This window comes from Crocodylus siamensis, chromosome 1 (assembly GCF_052110815.1).
Source record: "Crocodylus siamensis isolate JL-2025a chromosome 1, ASM5211081v1, whole genome shotgun sequence".
NCBI lineage: Eukaryota > Metazoa > Chordata > Crocodylia > Crocodylidae > Crocodylus > Crocodylus siamensis.
In genome coordinates this window covers 256,062,891-256,085,438 of record NC_143395.1, presented here as the reverse complement: position 1 = coordinate 256,085,438, position 22,548 = coordinate 256,062,891, and the positions used below count along the sequence as shown (strand labels likewise).

At 43.1% G+C, this 22,548-nt stretch overlaps 1 protein-coding gene across 2 annotated transcripts in view; it reads left to right on the top strand.

Moving 5' to 3' along the window:
* Nucleotides 1-2,832: 2,832 nt before the first annotated feature.
* BRWD1 (bromodomain and WD repeat domain containing 1) overlaps nucleotides 2,833-22,548 on the top strand; it is a 93,881-nt gene continuing 74,165 nt past the window's right edge. For both annotated transcript variants that reach the window (XM_090060855.1, XM_090060866.1), the window contains exons 1-10: nucleotides 2,833-3,188; nucleotides 3,308-3,366; nucleotides 3,482-3,511; nucleotides 3,608-3,667; nucleotides 6,827-6,977; nucleotides 10,431-10,529; nucleotides 11,153-11,313; nucleotides 11,967-12,188; nucleotides 19,332-19,432; nucleotides 20,928-20,998. In XM_090060855.1, coding sequence (XP_089916981.1) covers nucleotides 3,116-3,188; nucleotides 3,308-3,366; nucleotides 3,482-3,511; nucleotides 3,608-3,667; nucleotides 6,827-6,977; nucleotides 10,431-10,529; nucleotides 11,153-11,313; nucleotides 11,967-12,188; nucleotides 19,332-19,432; nucleotides 20,928-20,998 — 1,027 coding nt within the window. In that variant the 5' untranslated portion in view covers nucleotides 2,833-3,115. The remainder of the gene's footprint in view (nucleotides 3,189-3,307; nucleotides 3,367-3,481; nucleotides 3,512-3,607; nucleotides 3,668-6,826; nucleotides 6,978-10,430; nucleotides 10,530-11,152; nucleotides 11,314-11,966; nucleotides 12,189-19,331; nucleotides 19,433-20,927; nucleotides 20,999-22,548) is intronic.

Sequence of the window (22,548 nt, the reverse complement as noted above, 5' to 3'; positions counted from 1 at the left end):
CTGGGGTGAGTATTTTAAAATGATTTGGAAATTGGAAAATTTCTTAGGCTTTAAATCACCACTTGTACCATTTGTAGAGGTCTATAATCATTCTTTCACTTCACTCATCAGTTGCATCACTACACAGCCAGAAAATATATAGATATTATTTCCATGTTGTTCTTGCATGATCACTAGAAAGCCTTAATATTTTTTAAAGAAATGATTAATGCACAGGGTAAAAACCTCTTTTTATGGTATTTCTTGGCTTGCAGGATCAGCCCTCAACTTTGAAGGAAGCGATATGCCAATACAAGGCCTCAGGCAAATGTTTATCCTGTACACACTGGAGTAGATAAGGGGCATAGCTGGGAGCACAGCTGTACCATTCTAGGGGGGAGGAGGGAAGGGGCATGTGGGTGGTGAGGTGCATCATCACTGGGAATCCTGGTTTCTCAGTTGAACACACTGCTTTATTGATATATTTACAATTTTAAAGCAGTTTGGAAGCCTACCAGTGCCTCAATTATTTATACTAAAATAAATTCTAAATACCTATATATTGTGGCATTGTGGGAGGTTGGTTTTTTTTTTTAAATCATAGAAAATCAGAGTTCCCCCTGCACCTTCACTCACTAGGGTGTGGGTCCAGCTGCGGCTGTCCACCCTGCTGCTTTGTGGTGCCAAGCACCCGATATGCTGATCCCCTACCCATGCCATTGCCCCTCACTCCTGACACACTGCCCCCAAACCCAGGTCCCAGCCCCCCCAGTGTGAGGAAGGTGGTGGGTATGTGGGCACAGGGGACACATCAGTTGTGGGGGGGGCAACAGGGGGGCATGTGTGCCCTTACATTTGTGCCCATAGTGGTATAGGGTACAGGGTTGCAGCCTGGCTGGACCAACTCTGACCAGGAACTGCCTCTGTGTCCTGGTGGGCAGGGCCTGGCATGGGAGAGAGTGCTATGCCACTGTGGCTGCCAAAGTGAGGCATGGCATGGATTTGTGCCCCCACTGCTGCTAGGCAGGCAGGAGGTGCCTCACTTTGGCAGCCTGGTGGTATGGCACTCCCTCCCACACCAGGTCCTGCCTGCTGGGCTGCAACTGTGGCTTCTGCCTCAAGTTGGCTCAGCCCAGCTACAACCCTGCATCCCACACCTCACTGTGAGTGCAGAAATCTGGAAGGGGCATGTGCCCCTCCTGCCACATTACCTGTGCCCCCTCCCTCCACAGATTTACCTGGAAGTAGGTGCTTTCTACCACACTGCCTGGCTGCCACATGCATGTGCGCACGCCAGCGTTGCCAGGTCTTAAATATGAAATTATTGTACTGGAAGCTCAAAATTATTGTATTTGCTAAAAAACTCTATCATACAGTGAAAATATACAACTAACAATGCAGAGAAGTATGCAAATAAGGCTTTTTATTTACTGTATATTGCTCACTGCAAGCTGCCAGCAAATGGGTGAGAACTGGATCGTTAGAATTGAAGCTTTTTCTTTTTTTTTCTGTAGTTTTGAAGCAAACAGTCATAAGAAGGTGTTGAGAGCAAACCCAAAATTCAGTTTCTGGGCTAAGATCAAGGTCTGTTCCCCAGATGAGATGGATATGAATGGCATTGTGCAGCAGAGGGTGCACCCCTGTCCAATGTACTACAGACAGGACACCCTACAAGAGTCTTGTAATCAGCTTACCAGTGGCCAGCTTCCTGTGGGGGGATCTCAGCTACCTGCTTACTTTATGGAAGTGAGGAACTCCTCCTTACCTTGCTCCTGTGGCTGTTGGCTAACGGCAAGTGAGACTTGGAAACCCCAAGCCTCTGGGCTTGTATGTAGGATGCCCGACAATGGACTTGGGAGTATCCGAATCCCCAAACTGAAGTCTAGGTGGGGAGGATGCTTACTTGCTGTAGCACCACAGTTGAGTTTTGTTCAACTGAAAGGATTTAGAACTGATTTGACCTGGAATATGACCAGATGTCAAACTCTTCCCTCCCAGAAAAGTCAGTTAAGGTTCTCTGAAAGCAAGTTAGGTTTTTACATGCGCTGCATCACTTAGTTGCCTCAAAAAAATAACTGTATATTGTAAACACTCTTACTATTGCTGATTGTACATTATACAAGAGTTGAAATTATTGTACAAATACAGTACTTGTTATACACCTGACAACACTAGCACATGCACCTGGGACCCTCTGGGTCCCGCTGCCCCAGCCTCAAGCAGCCCCTGGTGGCTGGAGCTCTACTACCCTGCAAGAGAAGGCCGCAGCACTCCATATCTCTCCTTGAAAGGAAGAGTGAGGTGCACACTGCAGGGGCGAACCGCATGGCTGTCAAGGGCTCTGGGCAGCACCGGAGACGCCCCGACCCCCCACACCTGTCATAAAGCAGAGTCCTCCCGCCCCGCCCCCTACAAGACCGCTTCCCAGGCTCCAAGCTAATTTTATCCTCATACAGTCCCCTTCCGCAGTTTCCCGTCTGTCCCAATCAAGGGACTACTTTCTGACGTCCTTAGCCGCCCTCCCTGGAGTTATTTTAGCGCATGCGCCGTCGTTCCCCCATCTTTTCCCATCGCTCACGCGCACGCCCGCCTTCCCTGCCTCGCTCCCTTAGCGCATGCCCACACACTCTCAACTCCGCCTTCCTCCCCTCGCTCATGCGGCCTCTCACCCAACCCCCTTCCTGCCTGGCCTTCCTCCTGTTGCGCATGCGCCCGCAAGCCCCTCCCCCGGTCTTTCCACAAGCGCATGCGGACTCGCACCCATTCTCCTCCTCGGTCTCACTCCTTTTGCGCATGCGTCCGTCCTCAACAACCCCCTCCCTTCCCGCGCGTGCGCGCTACCACCCTCCTACCTCCGTCGCGACGCAGCGTCAGCGCCGTGGCAGGCCGTGATGGCGGTCGGGCTTAGGCAAGGCTGAGCTCGCGCGAGAGTCCCGCGGAGGGGAGAGGAGGGGCGGCAGGCGCGCGCACAGACACTCTCTCACACATACTCACACACACACACACACACGCGTGCGCGCGCACAGGGCGGGGGAGGGGGAGCGAGGCCGGGAGGCACCGAGAGGCCGCAGCCGAGCGGGGCCCTGCCTGCGCCGGACGTCTCTCCCCGAGCCCCAGCCCTGCCGCCGCCCCAGCTATGGCCGAACCCTCGTCCGCCGCCGCCGCTGCCTCTTCGTCGGGCCGCGCGGCCCGGCCACTCCTCGAGTCAGGTAAGGGCCGCCGCCGCCATCTTCCTCGTCATGATTATGAATCGCTGCCGCCGCCGGGGCTCCCCCCATCCCCCGGCGCCGGCCTCACCCGCCTGTCCTGTGTTGTGTCTCCCTCGCAGAGCTGTACTTCCTCATCGCCCGCTTCCTCAGTGCCGGGCCCTGCCGCCGCACCCTGCAGGTGAGTGTCCGCTCCCCTTCCCGCGTCCGCTGGCCGGGGGCGCGGGGCGCACATCTCCCACAGCGGGGGGGACGGTGCTGCCCTGTCTTGACCTCCGTGTGTGTCCATCCCGCAGGTGCTGGTGCAGGAGCTGGAGCAGCACCAGGTGCGTGAGCAACCCCCCTCAACCCCTACCCTTGTAACGGCTGTGGTTGTGCTGTGCCCCCCGGCTCATGCTGCCCCTTCTCTCTGCCCCGCACAGCTGCTGCCCAAGAGGCTGGACTGGGAAGGCCGCGAGCACAGCCGCAGCTACGAGGACTTGGTGAGTGGGCTGGAGGGTACATGGGGGGGTGGGGGGTAAGCAGGATGTTTATTTAAAGCGGGGTTCCTGGCAGAACCAGTTGGCAGCTGGCTTGTTGCAGTCCCATGGGGTTCCCCTGCTCTGTGCTGCCGCTTGGATTGGGTGGGGTTTATTGTCCACTTGGCTTCCACCTGCAGCTGGGGGTGGAGTGGGAGGTTGGTGGTCTGTTGACCTGGCAGGGTTTAGCCAGGGCATCTCCCCAGCACCTTTATTTGGGGGGAGGGGGGCAGCCTTGTAGCTGGGAAGAGAGCCTCTTGTTAGGGGTGATTTGTTTGGCAAGGGAGACCTGGTTCCTCCTCCTCATCAGGACTTGCTGTTGTAGCTGGTTGGAGGGTGGCTGTGGGTGCAGATGCACGGGGCAGCAACATGAAAGCAACTGCAGTTTATTCCTCTTGTCAAGCAAGGAAGATTTCACAGCTCAGTGCCTGCTTGTGGGTTTTTCTTTCCACTCTTATTTAACACCCACCCCATGTACATACGCATTGCTTGTGCTTCCCCTTTGATTTGCTGCATTTATGGCTTGCATGCAGAAGAAGGGCTTGATGAGGGAGATATGATAGATAAGAAAGAGTCTACAGATATGTTTTATTAGACCAACTTGGAGGTGGGGTGATAGCTTCAAAAAGGATACTGTGTTACCTGGAGTGCAGAGTGGGTGACTCCTTGATGAAGGCAAGGTAGCCTGAAGTTGGGCAGAAGGGTAGGGATGCACCTTTATAAAAAGTTTGGTACAACAGGCATAAAACAAAACCCTGAAGAAAGAAGAGGCCCCTTACTTTTTTCAGTTAAATGCAGTGTTGCTTGTAATTGGGTCTCAGAACTGTTTGGAGACAAATTGTTTCATTAGATGATTCATTTCAACTGAGCAAATGTTATATTAATGTCAGAAGTCCAATCCACCTTAGCAGCTCTAACTTCAAGATTTGAACTGAGCTTAGCTGAGATTTAAAGAAAACAATAGATCTGTTTTTGTAAACGTGACGATTCTGGCAGATTCCTTGTCTAGTCTCTTTAGACTTTAGATATTCTTCATGTGGCTGCATGTGCATGGGATGTAGGTTCTGAGTTGTCATATGCATTTATGTTCCTTGTCTTCAGTCATTTCAAAAAAGCCATATGGCAGTAATATTTCAGAGTATGAAAATTTTATATTTAAGTTTCTACTTCTGCTCTTTGGGTGCAGCGTTTGTGTTAGCAAGGTAGTTAATTGCATAGATTGCAGGCAGATATTTAAGGCCTTATCTTCCAATGAGCTATGTAGATGTTTTGCTGCTTAGTATTTCTTATGGAATCTGAGCTAAAGAGTTTAACAGTAAAATGAAAACAAACTCACATTCAGTGAATTTCTTCTAGCAAGGCTTGTATTTGGTATTTAAGATTATATGAGGATGTCCCTTTTCTGAAGAACAGTTTTCTCATCTGAGTGACTTCTCAGATGTCTTTCCATCCCTTCAGAAGGCATGTGAAATAGTTTTTCAAGCAGTGGTGAAAAGACTCGTACTGAGTCTGCTGAGTAGTAGTTAGTAGTCTGGCATATTTTGGCTGGTTATGCTACCATGTTCAGGTATGCTTAGTTGTACATTAGGGTTGATTAACTGACTATTTTCTGATGATCAAATTTTTCAATTTGGGTCAAAAATTGCAAATATGTTATGGTTTAAGTTGAATGTTTACAACACCTGGATTTTTTACAAAAATGACTTCTATTCATTTGTCACAAATCTTTTAAATTATGGTAAATGAAAGAATTTTTTTAAATGATGTTAATTTGTTCTAGTTGTGTTCTGATTATACTTGATTTTTTATTAACCAAGATGATACACAAACATTATTTTCAGCTTGATGCAAGTGTCTCACACTTGCAGGTTCTTAGTGTTTCTGTCTTCTGGTTTTAAACATTGTATAGGATGTTTCTATTTTACTAGAAGTTATTTCTGAAGTACAAGAAGAATAATGTATTAAACTTTTTAAAACTATTTCTAGGCATACTTTAATTTTGGGCATAATTTAAGTTGGCCTTGTCCTTTTTAAATATAAAAGTCAAGCTCAGGGTTTTGTTTTCAGTAAGTATAATTCTCCTTTTCTACCTATTAAGTATATATTACTGTATATGTGGATACTGCCATTATTTCAGTTATTCTGGCTGATAAGCTCACTCCATAATTGAAGTTTTTATTTTTTTTTAAATCTATTCAGGGGACTAAGTTTAGACTGGCCAGTGAACTTGGTTACACAGGCACTCAGGCTTGAATACCTGACTGTTATGCAAATACTTGTCTTTGCCGCATCATTAGTGACGTAGTTTTGCAATTGATGTTTGGAGAGAATACAAAGAGTAAAATGCACCTGATCTTTTGGTTGAGAGATGTGATGTACATGCATATTGTGTTCTGATTTAACAGCCTCTGAGAATCCTTCATGCTAAATGACACAAACAGAGGGACCGTGCATTGTGTCAATGCAAAGTTTTTGCTATTTGAGTTCAGGGGGAATAGGATTGGTGTGACCTTTCACTGTTTTTTTGAAGAATCTAGTGGTCTCTTGAGAGAAGCTGTATAGATCACTCTAAGCCTGTCAAGATGCAATAGTTTTTCAGTTTGTGCAGTGCTTGTTTAACAGAGCTACTATTATACATTCTTCTTACTCTTGAGTGCAGTATAATTTTCTGTGATACATAATAGACCAAAGGACCAGGTGCAGATGCAGTAGCTTTTTTTTGGTGTTATGTTGCTTAAATTGGATCAAGAGAGTGACCATGGAATATGATTGCATCATATAGAACTAAACCACTAACACATGTATGCATAGGAAGCAAATAGTGCTACCACTTTCACCCAGATTAAAAGCAACTCTTTGGGGAAATTATTTTCTGCAAAGAAAATATTGACTAGATGATGGGTACGCAAAGACACATGAATACACCTGATTTTCTTGTAGTGAGATGCTGGTTTCTTCTTTGCTATGGCATTTAGTGGGGAGTTCATTACTCTAGGAATTAGTGTGTAAAGACATTGCTTAATAAAATCTGGTCAAAATTTATTTTAAAACTACGAACTGAAGTTGTGCAATCATCTGTTCTACATATACTATGTATTTGTTTTAAACTTAACTTTCTATCAGGTCTTATCCAACAAACATGTGGCTCCAGATCATTTGTTGCAAATTTGCAAGCGTATTGGCCCTATACTGGATAAAGAGATTCCACCCAGCATTTCGAGAGTGAATTCCCTACTTGGGGCAGGGAGGCAGTCATTGTTACGTACGGCAAAAGGTATGGTTTGGCTAAATACTTATATGTGTAATACATTTTTAAAAATCTGAGTGCCTTTTCCCAGGATGCAGGTAATTTGCCTTTAACCCACTGCTCCTTTCTCAGAAACCTTTTGCGCCTATGAAGACTAGTATGTTGTCGTGCTATTTCAGATTGAGTTGGGAGGGTGAATTTTAAATATTCAAGTCCCCTGATTAAAGAATTATCTTTTTAGGAGTTTCCTTTTATTTAGACAAGGATGGCTACTTCTTGAGTTCATCTTTAGAAATATGTCTGAGAAATGGCTATTCAAGAGAATTCCTTTAAGTTTTTACAAGTCAAAATGTAAGAGTTTAACATGACATACAACACAGTAGGCAGGCAGTGTAAATTTTTACTGGTCACTGTTCTTCCTACATTCTCAAATTCCTTTCCTAGTTCCTGATTGAAAGAGGGTACAGTTTGCTGAAACTCAGTGGATTGTATCTGTGTCTTTACACAGGGTATGTTCGTGTCATTTTTACAAGCATTTGAATTTTAGGGGTGTGTCTACCTGTTCTCAGTCACATCAGTGATTGCTACAGCTTTTCTCGCCTACACTTGGCTACTGTCATAGCCATTTTGTTCATTGATAAACTTTGTAGATGTGATCCGTGCCTTTTGTTACTTCAGAATCTGCATTGAGGTATGCAAGGCACTTATTTTAAGAAATGTGCTTGCTGATTCAATTTCTGAGCAGATTTAGGGTGCATCTCTACCTCCAGGGATGGAAGGGTAGTCTGCTGGTGTTAGGTGATGAATGTTTAAATGTTGACTAATAGTTATTTTTATTAGAATCTAGCAACTGGCTTTCCCTGTAGGAAAGTCTCCATGTATGGTAGCCCCACTTTTTTGCATTAGTCTTCACAAACTGGGAAGGACAGGAACACAAAGCCTAACCTGCGGTGCTGTATTCCTTTTGCCTTTAGTGGTTTGAGTGACCCTGGTCTAAACTCTAGTAGAAAAGACTTCGTGTTTCTAACTTCCAGGTTGGGATGCTCTGCATCTTCAGAACATAGAGTTCAGTTGAGACTTTGTCACTGTTTCTCCAGAAGATAACTTCTTTAGCAGAAGGGACACAGATAAGCCATACAGTAAGGACAGCTTGCCCTGACCAAGGTTTCTGAGGCCTGGAACACATCTACTGATACAGTGTGGATTTATGGGCAAGGCAAGAAAAACCTTCCTAGTGCTCAGAATACAGTGTTCTTGCATAAAAAGCCTTTGCAGTTTGTTAGCGTGCTATGACACTTCTGTCATCGATAATCTAGGTATCTTTCTTCCATGTCTGTTGTTGGAGGGCCTGTATAAACAATCAAGCTCTACGAATAAGTTGGCGAGAGAGCCATTTTTGCTAGTAGATGGAAAAAAATTATAAACTTCAAGCAATTTCTTATAGGAATAACTTTATTTGAAACGGTAGCTTCTCTTGGAGTTTTTTGGAAATGTTTTCATTCCATTAACCTTCATAGACTTATCAGAAGAGGCTTTAGCAGTTGTGTGGTGTAACTTTGAATTCATAGGTGTTAGGGTTGGAAGGGACCTCAATAGATCATTGAGTCTGACCCCCTGCATAGACAGGAAAGAGTGCTGGGTTCAGATGACCCCAGCCAACCTCTGCTTAAAGACCCCCCAGGGTAGGGGAGAGCACCACTTCCCTTGGGAACCCATTCCAGACCTTGGCCACTCTAACTGTGAAGAAGTTCCTATTAATGTCCAGTCTAAATCTGCTCTCTGCTAGCTTATGGCCATTATTTCTTGTGACCCCCAGGGGCACCTTGGTGAGTAGAGCCTCACCAATTCCCTTCTGTGCCCCCACGATGAATTTATAGGCAGCTACAAGGTTGCCTTTCAACCTTCTCTTGCAGAGGCTGAAGAGGTCCAGGTGTCTTAATCTCTCCTCATAGGGCTTGGCCTGCAAGCCCTTACTCATATGAGTGGCCCTTCTCTGGACCCTCTCCAAGTTATCCACATCCCTCTTGAAGTGTGGCACCCAAAACTGCATGCAGTATTCCAGCTGCAGTCTGACCAGTGCTGGATAGAGGGGAAGTATCACCTCCTTGGTTCTGTTTGTCATGCATCTGCTGTAGCAAGTAATGATGATCAGTGTGGTGTGGATAAAATTTCAGTCTTTGGCTTCCAACTCCTCCCTCAACCCAGATCAAAAGAATGACTAGATGCATTGGAAGCAAGGATTTATTGACAACTTTTATTTGACCAACTTTAATGCAAGGAAGGAAACTTGATGCCCAAAACTTGTCCAGTGGTTCTCCCAGCTACAAACAATGGGTCCAACAAAAGGTGTGACAAAAAAATCCATATGCTTTCTGGACCATCACCCACTTCATCCCTGCTACAGCGTAGATGTTTGAGTTGAGCTGGCCATGTTGGCGATTAGTCTTATGGGTCACTATGTGAATAAAATCCTGAGTTACATCTGAAGTATTGTCATGGATGCAAATGATGATCGCTGAATGTCAGCAACCTGCAACACTACATTCCTTGTACAAGCTTCTGTAGTTATTCTGGGACCTTGCGGTGGATTAAGACATTCTGTATCTAAATGCCAGCCCCATTTTTACTTTTCTCAGTGTTCACAAGATAAACAATGTGGTATTAATTAGTTTGCTTTTTGAATGAGAGGGCAGATTGGGTTCAATCAAAATAAAATACTATAACACTACCTTCTTGTTGTTCCTCTGGTTCTTCATACCAACCAAGCCAGAACTAGTCAAGCAGTATCATTCTGTTCATTTTTTGTAATGAATGCAAAGGCTTTGGTTTTAATTCTAATTGTGTATGGTTGATGCTACAGAGTACCAACCTTACATCAATTAGCAAGAGCTTCGTATTCTTTAAATAGAGCTTTCCTGTGCGTGCATACCATCTTAATTTTTAAGCAGCATTGAAAAGATATTCTATATTATGAACTTGACAATTTACATAGTAAAGAAAGTAATGAATCCCCATTAATTGGAACTCAAACTTTTGGCAATTTCAGCATGAGGCATGTGAAGTAGCTTTTAATAATAAAGATTCTTCTTTTCCTGTGCTAACACTTGTCTGTTTGTGAAAAGTTTCACAATGCTTTAAAAAAAATCCTTAGGCAGAAAACAAACCTATACAATTTTATACTTTTCCAATATTTTCAGGTAAAGTAAAGGTAGAATGGATATGTTTGTACAAACTATAGTGACAGCTGTTTAAATGTATTCTCAAACTTAATGCAGCTTGCAGTGTTATCTCTTTGAGATTCTAGATTCTTTCAATTCTTATTTCCTATTATATTTTAATACTGTAGGCTTTACACCATTTGACAAACTCATAATTATTGTTGCTAAATTTTATAAAGGATTTCAAAACAATGGCATGTTTGGCTTTTCCAAAGCGCAGTACTACTCTGCTTTCATGTACAACTGATATTTTATTTTAAAGATTGCAGAAATACTGTTTGGAAGGGCTCTGCCTTTGCAGCTTTACATAGAGGAAGACCTCCTGAAATGCCTGTGAACTATGGGACTCCACCAAATCTTGGTAAGTAGGTGAATTAATTGTGCTGTCTTCTGCAGTAATGTACAGTATAAGTATGAAAACTGCATTTAAGAGTTAGCTTTGGGAGTTTTCTTGTAGAACTTTCAGGTTACTTCAGTGAAGTCTCATGAGCACAGAAGTCTGCCTACGTAGAATTCATTATATGAGTAAGATGTTAGTTTCTACATCAAGACTTTTTTGCCAATAAACAATACTAAAAGAAATGTGCTTGTGGTGTCTGCAAATCAGTGATCTTTGGCAGCACACTTTTAATTTTATGAAAGTACATAGCAAAATACAAGATAGACGATACTGTCTTTATTTGTACTGTTTGGATTTTTTTAAATTGGAACAAAATTAAAACTTGTCCCACTTCTAAATAATACTACTCAAAAAGCTCAACAAGCTCCGGAACACTTATGAAATTGTTTGTACAAGCCAGAGTGTCACTTCCTTAAATCCAGTAATCTACTGACTGTAAAAGTAAGATTGGCTCCCTGCATGAGATCTGTTTTTATAATTATCTATGCCTCCTACAAATAATTTTTTAACTTTTGGTTTTTCAGAGTAAAATTTTCATTCTTCTGCTTTCCCCTGTTAATCTGTCCATGGTGTTTCTCTTCTAGTGGAAGTGCATCGTGCAAAACAAGTGACTGGATATGCAAAGTTTAATGCTTCATTTCCAGGAAGTATGTATCAGCACATAAAGATACACAGGCGGATTCTAGGCCATCTCTCTGCAGTTTACTGTGTTGCATTTGATAGGACTGGACACAGAATATTTACTGTGAGTTGATGCTTTTAATGCAGAGCTTCTGGAATTAATGTGGGGAAAAGAACACATTATATGCTCAGTATTATCTCTGAAATGTTAAAGCTACCAAGTTTAAACGTGCGGCTAATTTGTTCTTTCACAAAATTTAAGTAAATTTAGGCATAATTTTAGAGCTGGAATTTTTGTACTCTGAGCATTATGAATAATTAGGTACTGATATCTTTCATTTATATGGTTGTCTTTGGATTTGCATGTTTCTTAATAAAATGGTTGAGGGTAAGTCTGTTGCTATGGAAACAGGTTCTACCTAGTTGCTGTGGCTTTAGGGATTTGGTGGTTTTGGGGAATTGGTGGTGATGAAGTTAAATGGGAACATCACACATTTTTCTGCCCTCTCAAATATGTTTTCCCTTTTTTTTTTTTTAATTATACTTTGATTGTCTAATACAAGATTCTGTAAGCTATAGATGCATCAAAACCATGTTTACACATTTTATATAATTTTCCACTTAAAATGACCAAATGCTGATTCCACAGACAGTGTTTAACTGAAGAAAATCTGGACTACCAGACTTTTGAAAGAGCTTGGTTACTTCTTAGCATAAGGAAACACGGTATTTTAGACATTTGAATTTATATCAAACTTGGTCACCCTTTCTCTTTAGGGCTCGGATGACTGCTTGGTGAAGATATGGTCAACACACAATGGCCGGTTACTTGCCACTCTACGAGGCCATTCAGCAGAGATTTCTGATATGGCTGTTAACTATGAAAACACTATGATTGCAGCTGGAAGTTGTGATAAAATGATCAGGGTGTGGTGTCTGAGAACTTGTGCACCAGTGGCTGTTCTGCAGGGACACACAGGGTCCATTACATCTTTACAGGTACGTGTCTAGTAATGGGTGTTCTTCTTTCTCTTGTAACAGTTTTGTTGCCAGCATCTAGTAGTGCACAAATGTTAAAGTAAGTATGAATATTACACTGACAGCATAAACTATAAATTAAGTAGTTTATAAAAACATGTTTGCAGTCTTCAGGGTAAATAGAAGGAAACTTTCTGACTTGGCAAGAACTTTATTTTGCTCTTCAAGAATTCATGGTTTTAGATAAAATGAGTGTTTTTGTCAGATATGAATAAATGGAAAGCAGAGTTGAAATAGCAGCAGCAAATTTTACTGTGCATTTTTCTAATATGGTAAAGAAAATCTGGGAGTCAGATGACTTTTTTTTTTTCTTCTCTCGTTTATCTAACATACATCTGACACTTCTAATTAAATTAGAGGTGCACCAATACATCGGATCCGTACTGAGATAAGGCCAATATCCAATATAGATCATTTTCTTTAAGTGCCCGATAATTGGGCCAATAAATGCCCATGCTGTGTGCAGCTGCAGTGCAGCATCTAGGCAATGAAGACACAGCCCATAGCATGGAGAGCTGCCTCCAGCTGGTAATTTGAGGGAGAGGGAAGAGGTGTAGGGGGGCAGATCAGGGCCCTGTTGTGAGGGAGGGAGGGGCAAGTGCTGTCCTGGCACGTGGGTGGGGGATAAAGCCTCAACTCATTGGGTTGTGGAATGGAGCAGGGCTTATCACAAGGCGGTATCCACCAGCTGCTGCTGCTGTCACTTATCTGGGAGGGCACAGTGAGGGCATGTGCCCCTGGATCCGCGGGGGGTGGGCTGGGCCTGGAGCTGTTTTCAGCAGAGCTTGGGGTGGGTTGTGGTGCTGTGGGGGGCTACGGTGAATTTTGGGGTGGCCGCAGCCCCCCTGTAGCTCCATCTTAGTGGCTCCGCTCCCTGCCCAGCCCAGGCTTCTCCGGGAACAAGCCCTGGGTCTGCATGGGGCCATCTGGGGCCAGGGCAGTTTCTGGTGGAGCCTGGGCTGGGGGATGACGCTCCTGGGAAGGGGCTACAGGGTGGGCTGCAACCACCCCAACATTTGCTGTAACCCCCTCATAGCCCTTTGCTTCCAGCAGCACCACCACCTGCCCCATGCTCCGCCTGGGTGGCTCAGGCTCTGTGGGGAAACAGCCCCGGCTCCAGCCTGACCTAGATCTGGGGGCATGTGCCCTCCCAGATGAGTGACAGTGGGAGCTGGCAGACCAGCCGCAGGTGGTGGCGGGAGCCACCTCCACTTCCCACCACGACCCCCAGACATTTTGCAGCTTCGTCCCCGGTCTGCCCTCCCTGACCTGGGCAATGGTTGTCCCTGTCTCCCTCCCTCACGGTGGGCCTTGATCTGCGCTCCCCCATGTCCCCTCCCTTCCCCCTTCTATGCCCCTTCTCCTACCACATCAGACTTACCTGCTGCAGGCAGCATATTGGATAAGTATTGGCCGATATGTCTCCTTAAATATCAGCTATCAATATTGGCCTCAGAAATCCCTATTGGTGCACCCTTAAATTAAACTTCTTCAGAGGTGGCTGAAGGACACTGAAATCCCATAGCCACTGCCACTTCCAGCTTTTCTTCTGTTTGCATCTGTGAGATGTCTGTCCAGGCAGGACTGCATGCCTTTGAGGCTTCCAGCCAGGTCCTGGCTTGGTGCTGTGTAGACTGCAGTTTGCAGGTTCGTTCCAGTGTCAGCCAAGTGAGGGAGTGCCTGTGGTGAACGGTGCCTTCTGGTGGTGTCCCTCAGGGAGAAGGCAAGAGAGCTACAGGAGGAGGTAGGAAAGCTCTGAAGCATCCTCTGCCATGAGGACGTCGTTGATTCCAGCTGGAAGAAACTTCTAGGACTGTGGAAGAAGGGCTGCCACAGGCGGTTCTAGAAAAGAAAGAGGGCATGGACTCCCAGGAAGGTGGAAGCTTGTGACCTCTGGAAGCAAAAGGGAAGTACTGATTCCCTACCTGCAGCAGTTTGCCTGGAGAAGAGATATCAAGTGCTAACCTAGAAAACAGCTATGGAGTGCTAGCAACAGAGGTGGAGGAGTATATTCCATTCAGCCCACAGTAGTGAAAGAACAGGATAAGAACTGTTTAGAAAAGCTAGACATAAAAGGTGTGGGGCCAAATGTAATGCATCCAAGGGTGCTGAGGGAGTTGGTTGATGGAATTGCAGAGCTGCTGGCCATTATCTTTGAACATTTTGTGGCTTTTGGAAGAGGTCCTGGATGTTTGGAAAAGGGCTGTTATAGTGCCCATCTTTAAGAAAGGGAAGAAGGAGGATCCAGGGAACTGCAGACCAGTCAGCTTCACTTCAGGCCTCAGAAAACATGGAGCAGGTGCTCAAGGAATCCATTTCTAAGCAGTTGGAGAAGAAATTGATCGGGAACAGTCAGCTTGGATTCACCAAGGGCAAGTCATGTCTGACCAACCTGATTGCCTTCTATGATGAGACAATTGGCTCTGTGGTTGTGAGGAAAGCAGTGGACATGATATATCGACTTTAGCAAGGCTTTTGATATAGTCTCCCACAGCATTCTTACAAGCAAGCTAAGGAAGAAAGTCCGAATTGAATGAATGGACCATATGTAAGCTGGATGGAAAGCTGGCTGGACCATTCTACTCAATGGGTAGTGATCAGTGGCTCGAGTCTAATTGGCAACTAGTATCAAGTGGAGTGCCCCAGGGGTTGGTCTTGGGGCTGGTTTTGTTCAATATCTTCGTTAACAATCTGGAAGATAGGATGGATTACAATCTCAGCAAGTTTACAGATGACACCAAGCTGGGAAGTAGTAGACATGCTGGAGGATAGGACTAGGATTCAGTGTGACCTAGACAAATGGAAGGATTGGGCCAAAAGAAAACTTGTGAGGTTCAGCAATGACAAAAATGCAAAGTTCTGCACTTAAGGCAGAAGAATCCCATGCACCAGGACAGGCTTGGGACCAACTGGCTAAGTAAGTAGCAACTCTGTGGAAAAAGTCCTAGGGGTTGTGGTAGACAATAAGCTGGATATGAGTCGACAGTGTGCCTTTGTTGTGAAGAAGGATAACAGCATGCTGGGCTGCATTACTGCAGCATAGCTATCAGATTGAGGGAAGTACTGTAATTATTCTGCTGTATTCTGCGCTGGTGTGGCCACATCTGAAGTACTGTTTAGTTTTGGGCTCTCCACTATAGCAATATGTGGACAAGTTGGAGAGCGTTCAGCAGAGGACACTTGAAAATGGTTTGGGGGCTGGGGCATACGACTTACAGGGAGCGGTTGAGGGAACTGGGTTTATTTAGTTTAGAAGATAACACCGAGAGGCAATTTGATAGCATCCTTCAAATACTTGAAGGTTGATTCCAGTGAAGATGGAGCTAGACTGTTCGGAGTGGTAGCAGATGCTAGAACAAGGAGCAGTGGTCTTGAGTTGCAGCAAGGGAGGTTTAGGGTGGATATTAGGAAAATCTTTCTCACTAGGAGGGTGGTGAGGCATTGTTTCAGAACAGGTTACGTAGAAGTGGTGGAAGCTCTGTCCTTGGAGGTTTTTAGGGCCTGGCTAGACAAAACTTTGGCTGGGATGATCTAGTTGGGAATGGTCCTGCTTTGAGCAGGGGGTTGGACTAGATGACCTCCTGAGGTACCTTTCAACCCCAACTTTCCATTATTCTGTGATCTCCAGCTTGTTAACTGGCAATGTAACTCCAGGATTTTGGCTGATGGTTTGTGTTTTAAGAAAATGTTTTGCAGTGTATATTGTATAAGTATATTGTAAGATTTTCTGACATGGAGGAGTGTCTGATCTTTTTCTCAGTTAAGCATTCCAACATAGCAGATTGCAAAAAACATGTTTGAATGTTTCAGCCAGCTAGCTTGGTGTAAGGAGTAGCACCTGTCGGGGTAACCAAATGAATCGGGCCCCCAAGGTCACAGTGGGCTGGGGTGGCGATTGGAACATGAACAGGTGGGATTAGTGGCGATGGAGTCTGAGTGGCACGGAAGCGTATTTGGTTCTTAAACAAGGTGGAATTTATTAACTTACGCTTGGTGGAGCATAGGCGATTCTTCGGTTACAGTAACGAACGGATGAACGAGCAAACAACAACAAAGGGATCTGTTGGCCCACAGGGTTCCGGAGTGAGCCCTTGCGTTCTGCCGCGTGAGGGATAGGGGCGGCTGCCCACTCCTTAAGTCCCAGGGCTGGTCAATAGCTCATGAAAGGAACCACGAACAGAACAAGAACTGTAACTTGCTGAGACAATGGAGTCGTGACGCCAGTCCAACAGGGACAAAACAGGTCGAGCGCAATGCCAAAGTCGATGGAGAGCGATGCCGACGGTCGGTGCCAGAGGGTGTAATAAAGTCGTAGCCAGTGGATGAGAGGTGAGTCGGGTTAATCAGGATCGTGGTCAAGACCAATGCCAAATGCCAGTCCGGTAGCCAGACAATCAATACGAAAATGAAATCGAATGAATCGCAAAAATCGCAGATGTGAGGAGACCAGTGGGCCAATAAGCCCTCCTGAGGAGCAGTCCCTGTGAGAACAGCCTCTGCTCTCAGGTTGAATCTCTCCCTGCAAGACAGTCCCTGCCAAGGCAGCCTATGTTCACAGGTTGAGTAGGTCTCTCTCCTCTCTCTTTCTTGTCTCTCTCTTCCTCAGGGAGGGGCTCATCAAACTTTTATACCAATTTAGTGGCCAATCCAAACACTCCCCTTAGAGAAATTTCTAGTCCAATTATGTCATGCTGCAGATGAACTGAGCATGTGTAGGATCAGGCCTTATGAGTAACTGAGCATGCCTCAGTGGAGAAACTAGGTCAGCGCTGACTGACAGGTCCTAAGGTCACGCAGGGGGCACATGCTGGGCACGCTGTGGAATTTTCCATTCAACTCCCTGTGTTGTCAGCATTTAATCAAAAATTTTGCTCTGACAGCACCCAGTCAGCCTTATGAGGCCAGCAGAAATTGCAAAACTCAATTTAAAAATATTTGAAGATTCTAGGCTAATTAAAATGAGAGAATTTGGGTAAAAAACCATTTGTGTCAAACTGCACAAAGCAAAGAAGACTTTCATTTAGCTGTAGTACTTAGAGTGATGATAGGATGCAGTAGTATTAACTAGATACTTCATGGTAAAGTACTTCTACTTTCTAATTGGAGAACCAAATCTGAGAGAATTATACTTTAAACCTAGAGCTGGTAGCACTTTTAATACCTTTGAAGAAGTAATTTTAATTAATACTTTTAGTATTTGGACACTGATCACTTTTTACTTAGCTTTTGTATTACTTTTCAATTATTGAAGTCATTTACTCATCAAATAAAACTTTAGTGAGCTTTTCCTGGTTCAGGGAATTGTGTGTTAGGTTGAAAGGTCACATTTACCTGTCACTTTAATCTTACGAGTTTGTTCAAACTCTTTAGCTTTAGCATGACTGACTTGTTACAACAAATTTGAACACTATTGGCGTATTTGCAAAAGTCAGAATTATCAGACTTGAGTACCAAATTTTCAAGTGCCTAAATTTATAGGTAAGGTTGTAATGAAAGTTGACTTAATTTTTGACATGCTGAGCAATTCTGGCTCCCATTAAAATCAGTGGTAGAACAGTTTTGGCCTCACTTGAAAGAGTACCTGAAGACAATCCGTAAAGACAGTGAATGATACTGTCATTTCAGAACAGCTATGTTAATATCAAAAATACAAAACAATGAAGTTCCTTTTGGCTGGGATGGAGCAACAGTTCTTTACCCACCTTGTTAATTATTACTTGAGTTACTTCTTGTCACTTACTGTTGTTAAGCGTTGCCTTCCTTTTTGCTTTAACAATGGGAGTAGACTAATTTCTCGTATATAAGGATGTTGTGAGTATTTTATGGTTTATTAGGCTTTTCAAAAAAATGCTGCTTTGGTTTTAAAAGCAACAGTTTTTATATTCTCTATCACTATAAAGTTTCCTAAGACAATTTTAAAATTGAAATTTAATCTCACTGTTTCGTAAAGAAAAGTTTTTTGTATTTGCAATAATATTTCAAAAACTCAGTTTTTTCTTGGCACAAGAGCCAATATATCTTGTTTGGCAAGTAAAAATGCACAGGAAGATCTTATATTTCAAGTTCTGCCTCATTTAAACCTTGTAACTCTACCTTCAGCAAATCCATCAGTTTGTTACTAAGCAGAAGAATCACTTAATTTGACACCAGTGCTAGTAGGCTTGTTTTATAGGACTGGGGAGTGGTAGATTGGCTACTTGCCACATGCTCTTTGGCTTAAAAAAAAAAAAAATTAAAAGTTCTCTTGATTGCATTTCGTTTTCAAGATCTCTGCTGTTGAGGTTCCTCTTTACTCCTACTGTCTTTATGGTGCTTGCAAATCATTCTTTACCAAAGTGTTTACTTGTAACTGTTAATGTACAGAGTATGAGTAAGCTAGTGGATTTGCTGAGTGTCTGTAACTGCAGTTGTACTGAACTTTTCTTGTTGACTATAGGAGAACTTGACGTTGGTGCTGCTTTTGCAGTGTTGAATTAGGGGCTTTTGTGTTGGGAGAAGAGTTCAAGAAAGGTGTTAACCATTATATGTCCTGTGTAGTTAGTTCTTAAAGAAGTAGCCACCTGCATAATACTTGCTCAGTATCTTTAAAGAAAAGAAATACTAACCTGAAAACTTACACATATAGAACACGTATTTTTTTATATGGTTAGATAGTAGTAGTTTAAACACTAGTGTGTGACCTACTTGGAAGTTTTAACAGGTGTAACTGCCTTCTGCTTTTTCTAGTACATTTTGTTTTCTATCTAAATCAGTTCTCTGAAAAGCTTTCAGTGAACAGACGTGGTTAGTTCAGATGTTTTTCGGCTTAAAAGAAATCATCATGCACTTGTTCTTCAAAATGTAGTTATGACAGGAGCATAGGCAAACCTAATATTAAAAATATTTTGATTCAAACCTGTTATTTCAAGATCTATAGCTTTTGTCTTTTGTCAAAAAATTAATTTCAGCTATTTCTGTAATTCAGTTTAGAATTATTCAAAGTTTTAAGCTTAACCTTTTACAAGTTCACATTTTTTTCTTACTGCAAAATGATTTTAAATTGAGGAAATTCATCTAAAATGTAAAAGCTTGCAAATTAACATTTGTGTATGGCTTTAATTTTAGTTTAGTCCAATGGCCAAAGGCTCTGTGCGATACATGGTCTCTACTGGTGCAGATGGAACAGTTTGCTTTTGGCAATGGGATATGGATTCCATGAAATTCAAGTATGTAACTGAGTTACAGACTCTTTTCAAATACTCTGTCTTCTGATAAACTGTGGTAGATGTCTGGAGGGAGGTGGGGGAGCTGCAAATTGGCTTGTCCAATGAGAGAGAGTATGCGCAAAGTTTGGTCGCATGAGTACACAGTTATTTACACATAGGAAAACCTAATGCATGGCACAAACTAGCACACAGAATGTTTTAAAGTGCCATTACAAACTACATTTTTTACAAAACAACGGTTAGTTGTTCTCAAGAATAAATAACTATTCTCTTCAGCAAAAATGCATGTGGGACAGAAAATGGCTCAATTTGTATTGTAATTAGTATAATAGTAGTATTAGTATAAACAGAATAATATTAACTTGTGTTCACTTTTTGAGTTATAAAACCCTGTTGTTTTGGGGATGGTTTGTATTCATTTGAAACTTGTGTGTAATATACAGTAAAAGTTTAAAAGCCTTCAGGAAGTGATCATATAATGTTAAGTTTTGACATTCTTTTTTTTTTTCTGTCAGTGCTATTCCTAGTGCTGAATAAGAATCTATGATAGTATAAACCTAACACTATTCCATGTAATATTCAGAATAATGCAGATACTGACATCTGGAAGTTTCTACTTTAACCATATATTGTAATACGTCTGCAAAAAAGGGCTGTAGTTGTTATTATTTATTTAAGTCATATTTGTGGAATTGCAGAGAGGTGTTTGGTGGCCCAGTTTGGTCGAAGAAACTTTTTCTGTTGAATTCCAAGTTTAATTTTTGGGTTGGTCCCAAGTTGAGTTTGTATAGCTTATAGTTTAAAAAAAAGACCCTTTATATATAGGTAATATACTTTCTCCTGAAGAGTGCTTGTTAGTTTGTTGTTAAACAGCACTTGTTTGAGGAGCCATCAGGATGGTAAACACGGACATTTACAAGTGTGTTAGGTTTATGGAGTTTTTCCTTAAGTAACAGAGAATAGACATTACTGACTTCTTTGAAATATTAGCTTTTTCTCTCTCAGGTTGCTTGCACTAGTGTCTGCCCTATGAGAGATTCTAGTACATGCTTTGTGGGTGACTTTGCATCATTTATTGAACAGACCAAACTTCTTAAGCAAAAATAATATAAATTTTAAAAACTCAGTTGATTTCACCCCATAACTTCATGGAGCTTTACAGTGGCCTATCTCCAGGTGCCAGTGGATTGTAGTGTAACACAGCAGCATAGTACTTACTGGAGTGTGCAAATCCATCTTGAAGAAGTGTGGTGTGTCCTCTTATACTCACTTGTTCAGGATTTTGTGTGTAAAACCATAAATGGTTAGATATTTAAAAGAATCATGCATAATGATGATGTGCTTGCGTGGAAACAAAGAACTTGCTGTAAATTGCTAACATACATCATGATAAATACTTGAATGTATATGTTTTTTAAAACTTATATTTAAAGTTCTTAAGTTTTTCATGCTATGTTCTGATTTGTGTTAAGTAAGACTTACTTTCTTTTTAAAGCAATCGGCCAGTAAAGTTCACAGAGAAACCTAGACCTGGAGTTCAGATGCTTTGTTCTTCATTCAGTGTGGGTAAGTTGTATGCTTGTTGAAGTTTGTTATTTGGATATCTTTCTCTTAACTTACATATAGTTTAAATAAACAGCAACTTTTCTACACTTGTAATACTCCAGAATCCAATGCAGCGATCCACGGGATTTTCTCTTACTTTTTCTACAAAATCTTATCTTTCGAGTGACAGAATCTTGGAAAGAATGCACTTCTGAATTAAGCCAAGATGTCACAACTTAGCCTTGCAGTCACTTCTCTCTCTTTCATGCTGAAAACATCATCTGCCTTCCCAATGGAGCAAGGAGCATATCATTCTAAATAAAACATAGAATAGTACTTATGTGCCCCAAATTGACATTTCTAATCTAGAGAAGTACACCAGTCCTTTACAGTATATATGTTCAGCCATGTATTTGTGATGAATCGCCTCAGCAATACATGGTTAATACAAGGTGTTACAATGGGTATGAACAGATGTTCATCTCTAGTGGTGGCAATTTCTCAGGTCTGGAAGGGAGTGCAGGACAGGGAGTAGAAGGGAGAGCAGTAAGATCAGGATGTGAGGATTTCTTCCCATTAAAAATCTTTCTGGGAGAAGGAGCAGTACAGATGTTCTGTCTGCAGCTTTCCTCTCTCTTGCTCCCCAGGCCTTCCCCTGGCTGATGTGAATCACATTCTGGAGGTGTGGGGACCAGTGTTTGCTCTACTCCTCTCATTCCAAGGGACTGGAAAGGGGGAGTGGAATGGTGGGGAAAGACTCCCTGTATCTTTCCTTGGCCTGGGGGGAGGAGAGGTAGTAGCAGAGCAATGCCTGCTGCCTATTCATCAGACCAAGGCACACTCTAGTCTAGGAGAGAGGCAGGAAGCAGTAGGTGGCTCTTTCTCCCCTCTTCCTGGTGTGTGGGAGGGACAGGAGCAGTGGGACAGTGCTCCCAATACCATTCTTCTGATTTTTGGGAAAGCTCAGAGAGCAGTGGCACCTCAACTCTTCCATAATCAGGACTTGAACTGGGGAAATGCCCCCATCTTCCCCAGACTTGAGTCCCCCACTCTATAGAAGGCACAGAGAAAGCTGCTGCTTAACTTCTTAGTGATCAGGAGGAGTAAAGCATATAGGCATTTGTTCTAGTGAGAGAACCTCCCTTGTGTGAAATCTTTTAGTGTCAACCTGGAAAATCTTTCTCCTGGAGGAGATGGATTTCCTCTGGGAGAAATCAAACAAACATTTGTATGCTCCAAGTTTCTCCTGAGAGCACAGCAATTCTGGTAGAAATGCAGTTCCTGTATATGGCCAATGTCTGTCCTGTTTTCTTCCTGATCCTGCTGACAGGAGAATAAGCTACTTGTGGGTGCCAGCTGGAAGGAGGTAGGTCAGCCAGAAGGAGAGCCCTTTAGTATTTAAAGACAGTTGGACACTGAGAGGCATAATGAGAGAGGCGGCTATTCGTGACAGCTCTGGGTAGTGCCTGAACTGACTTTTCAGAGCTGTGTGTGTGCATTCTGATCTGTTATGAGTGTATGTAGTGTGAAACTGATCAGGTGCTTGGTACAGATAAACAGATTGCGCCCTG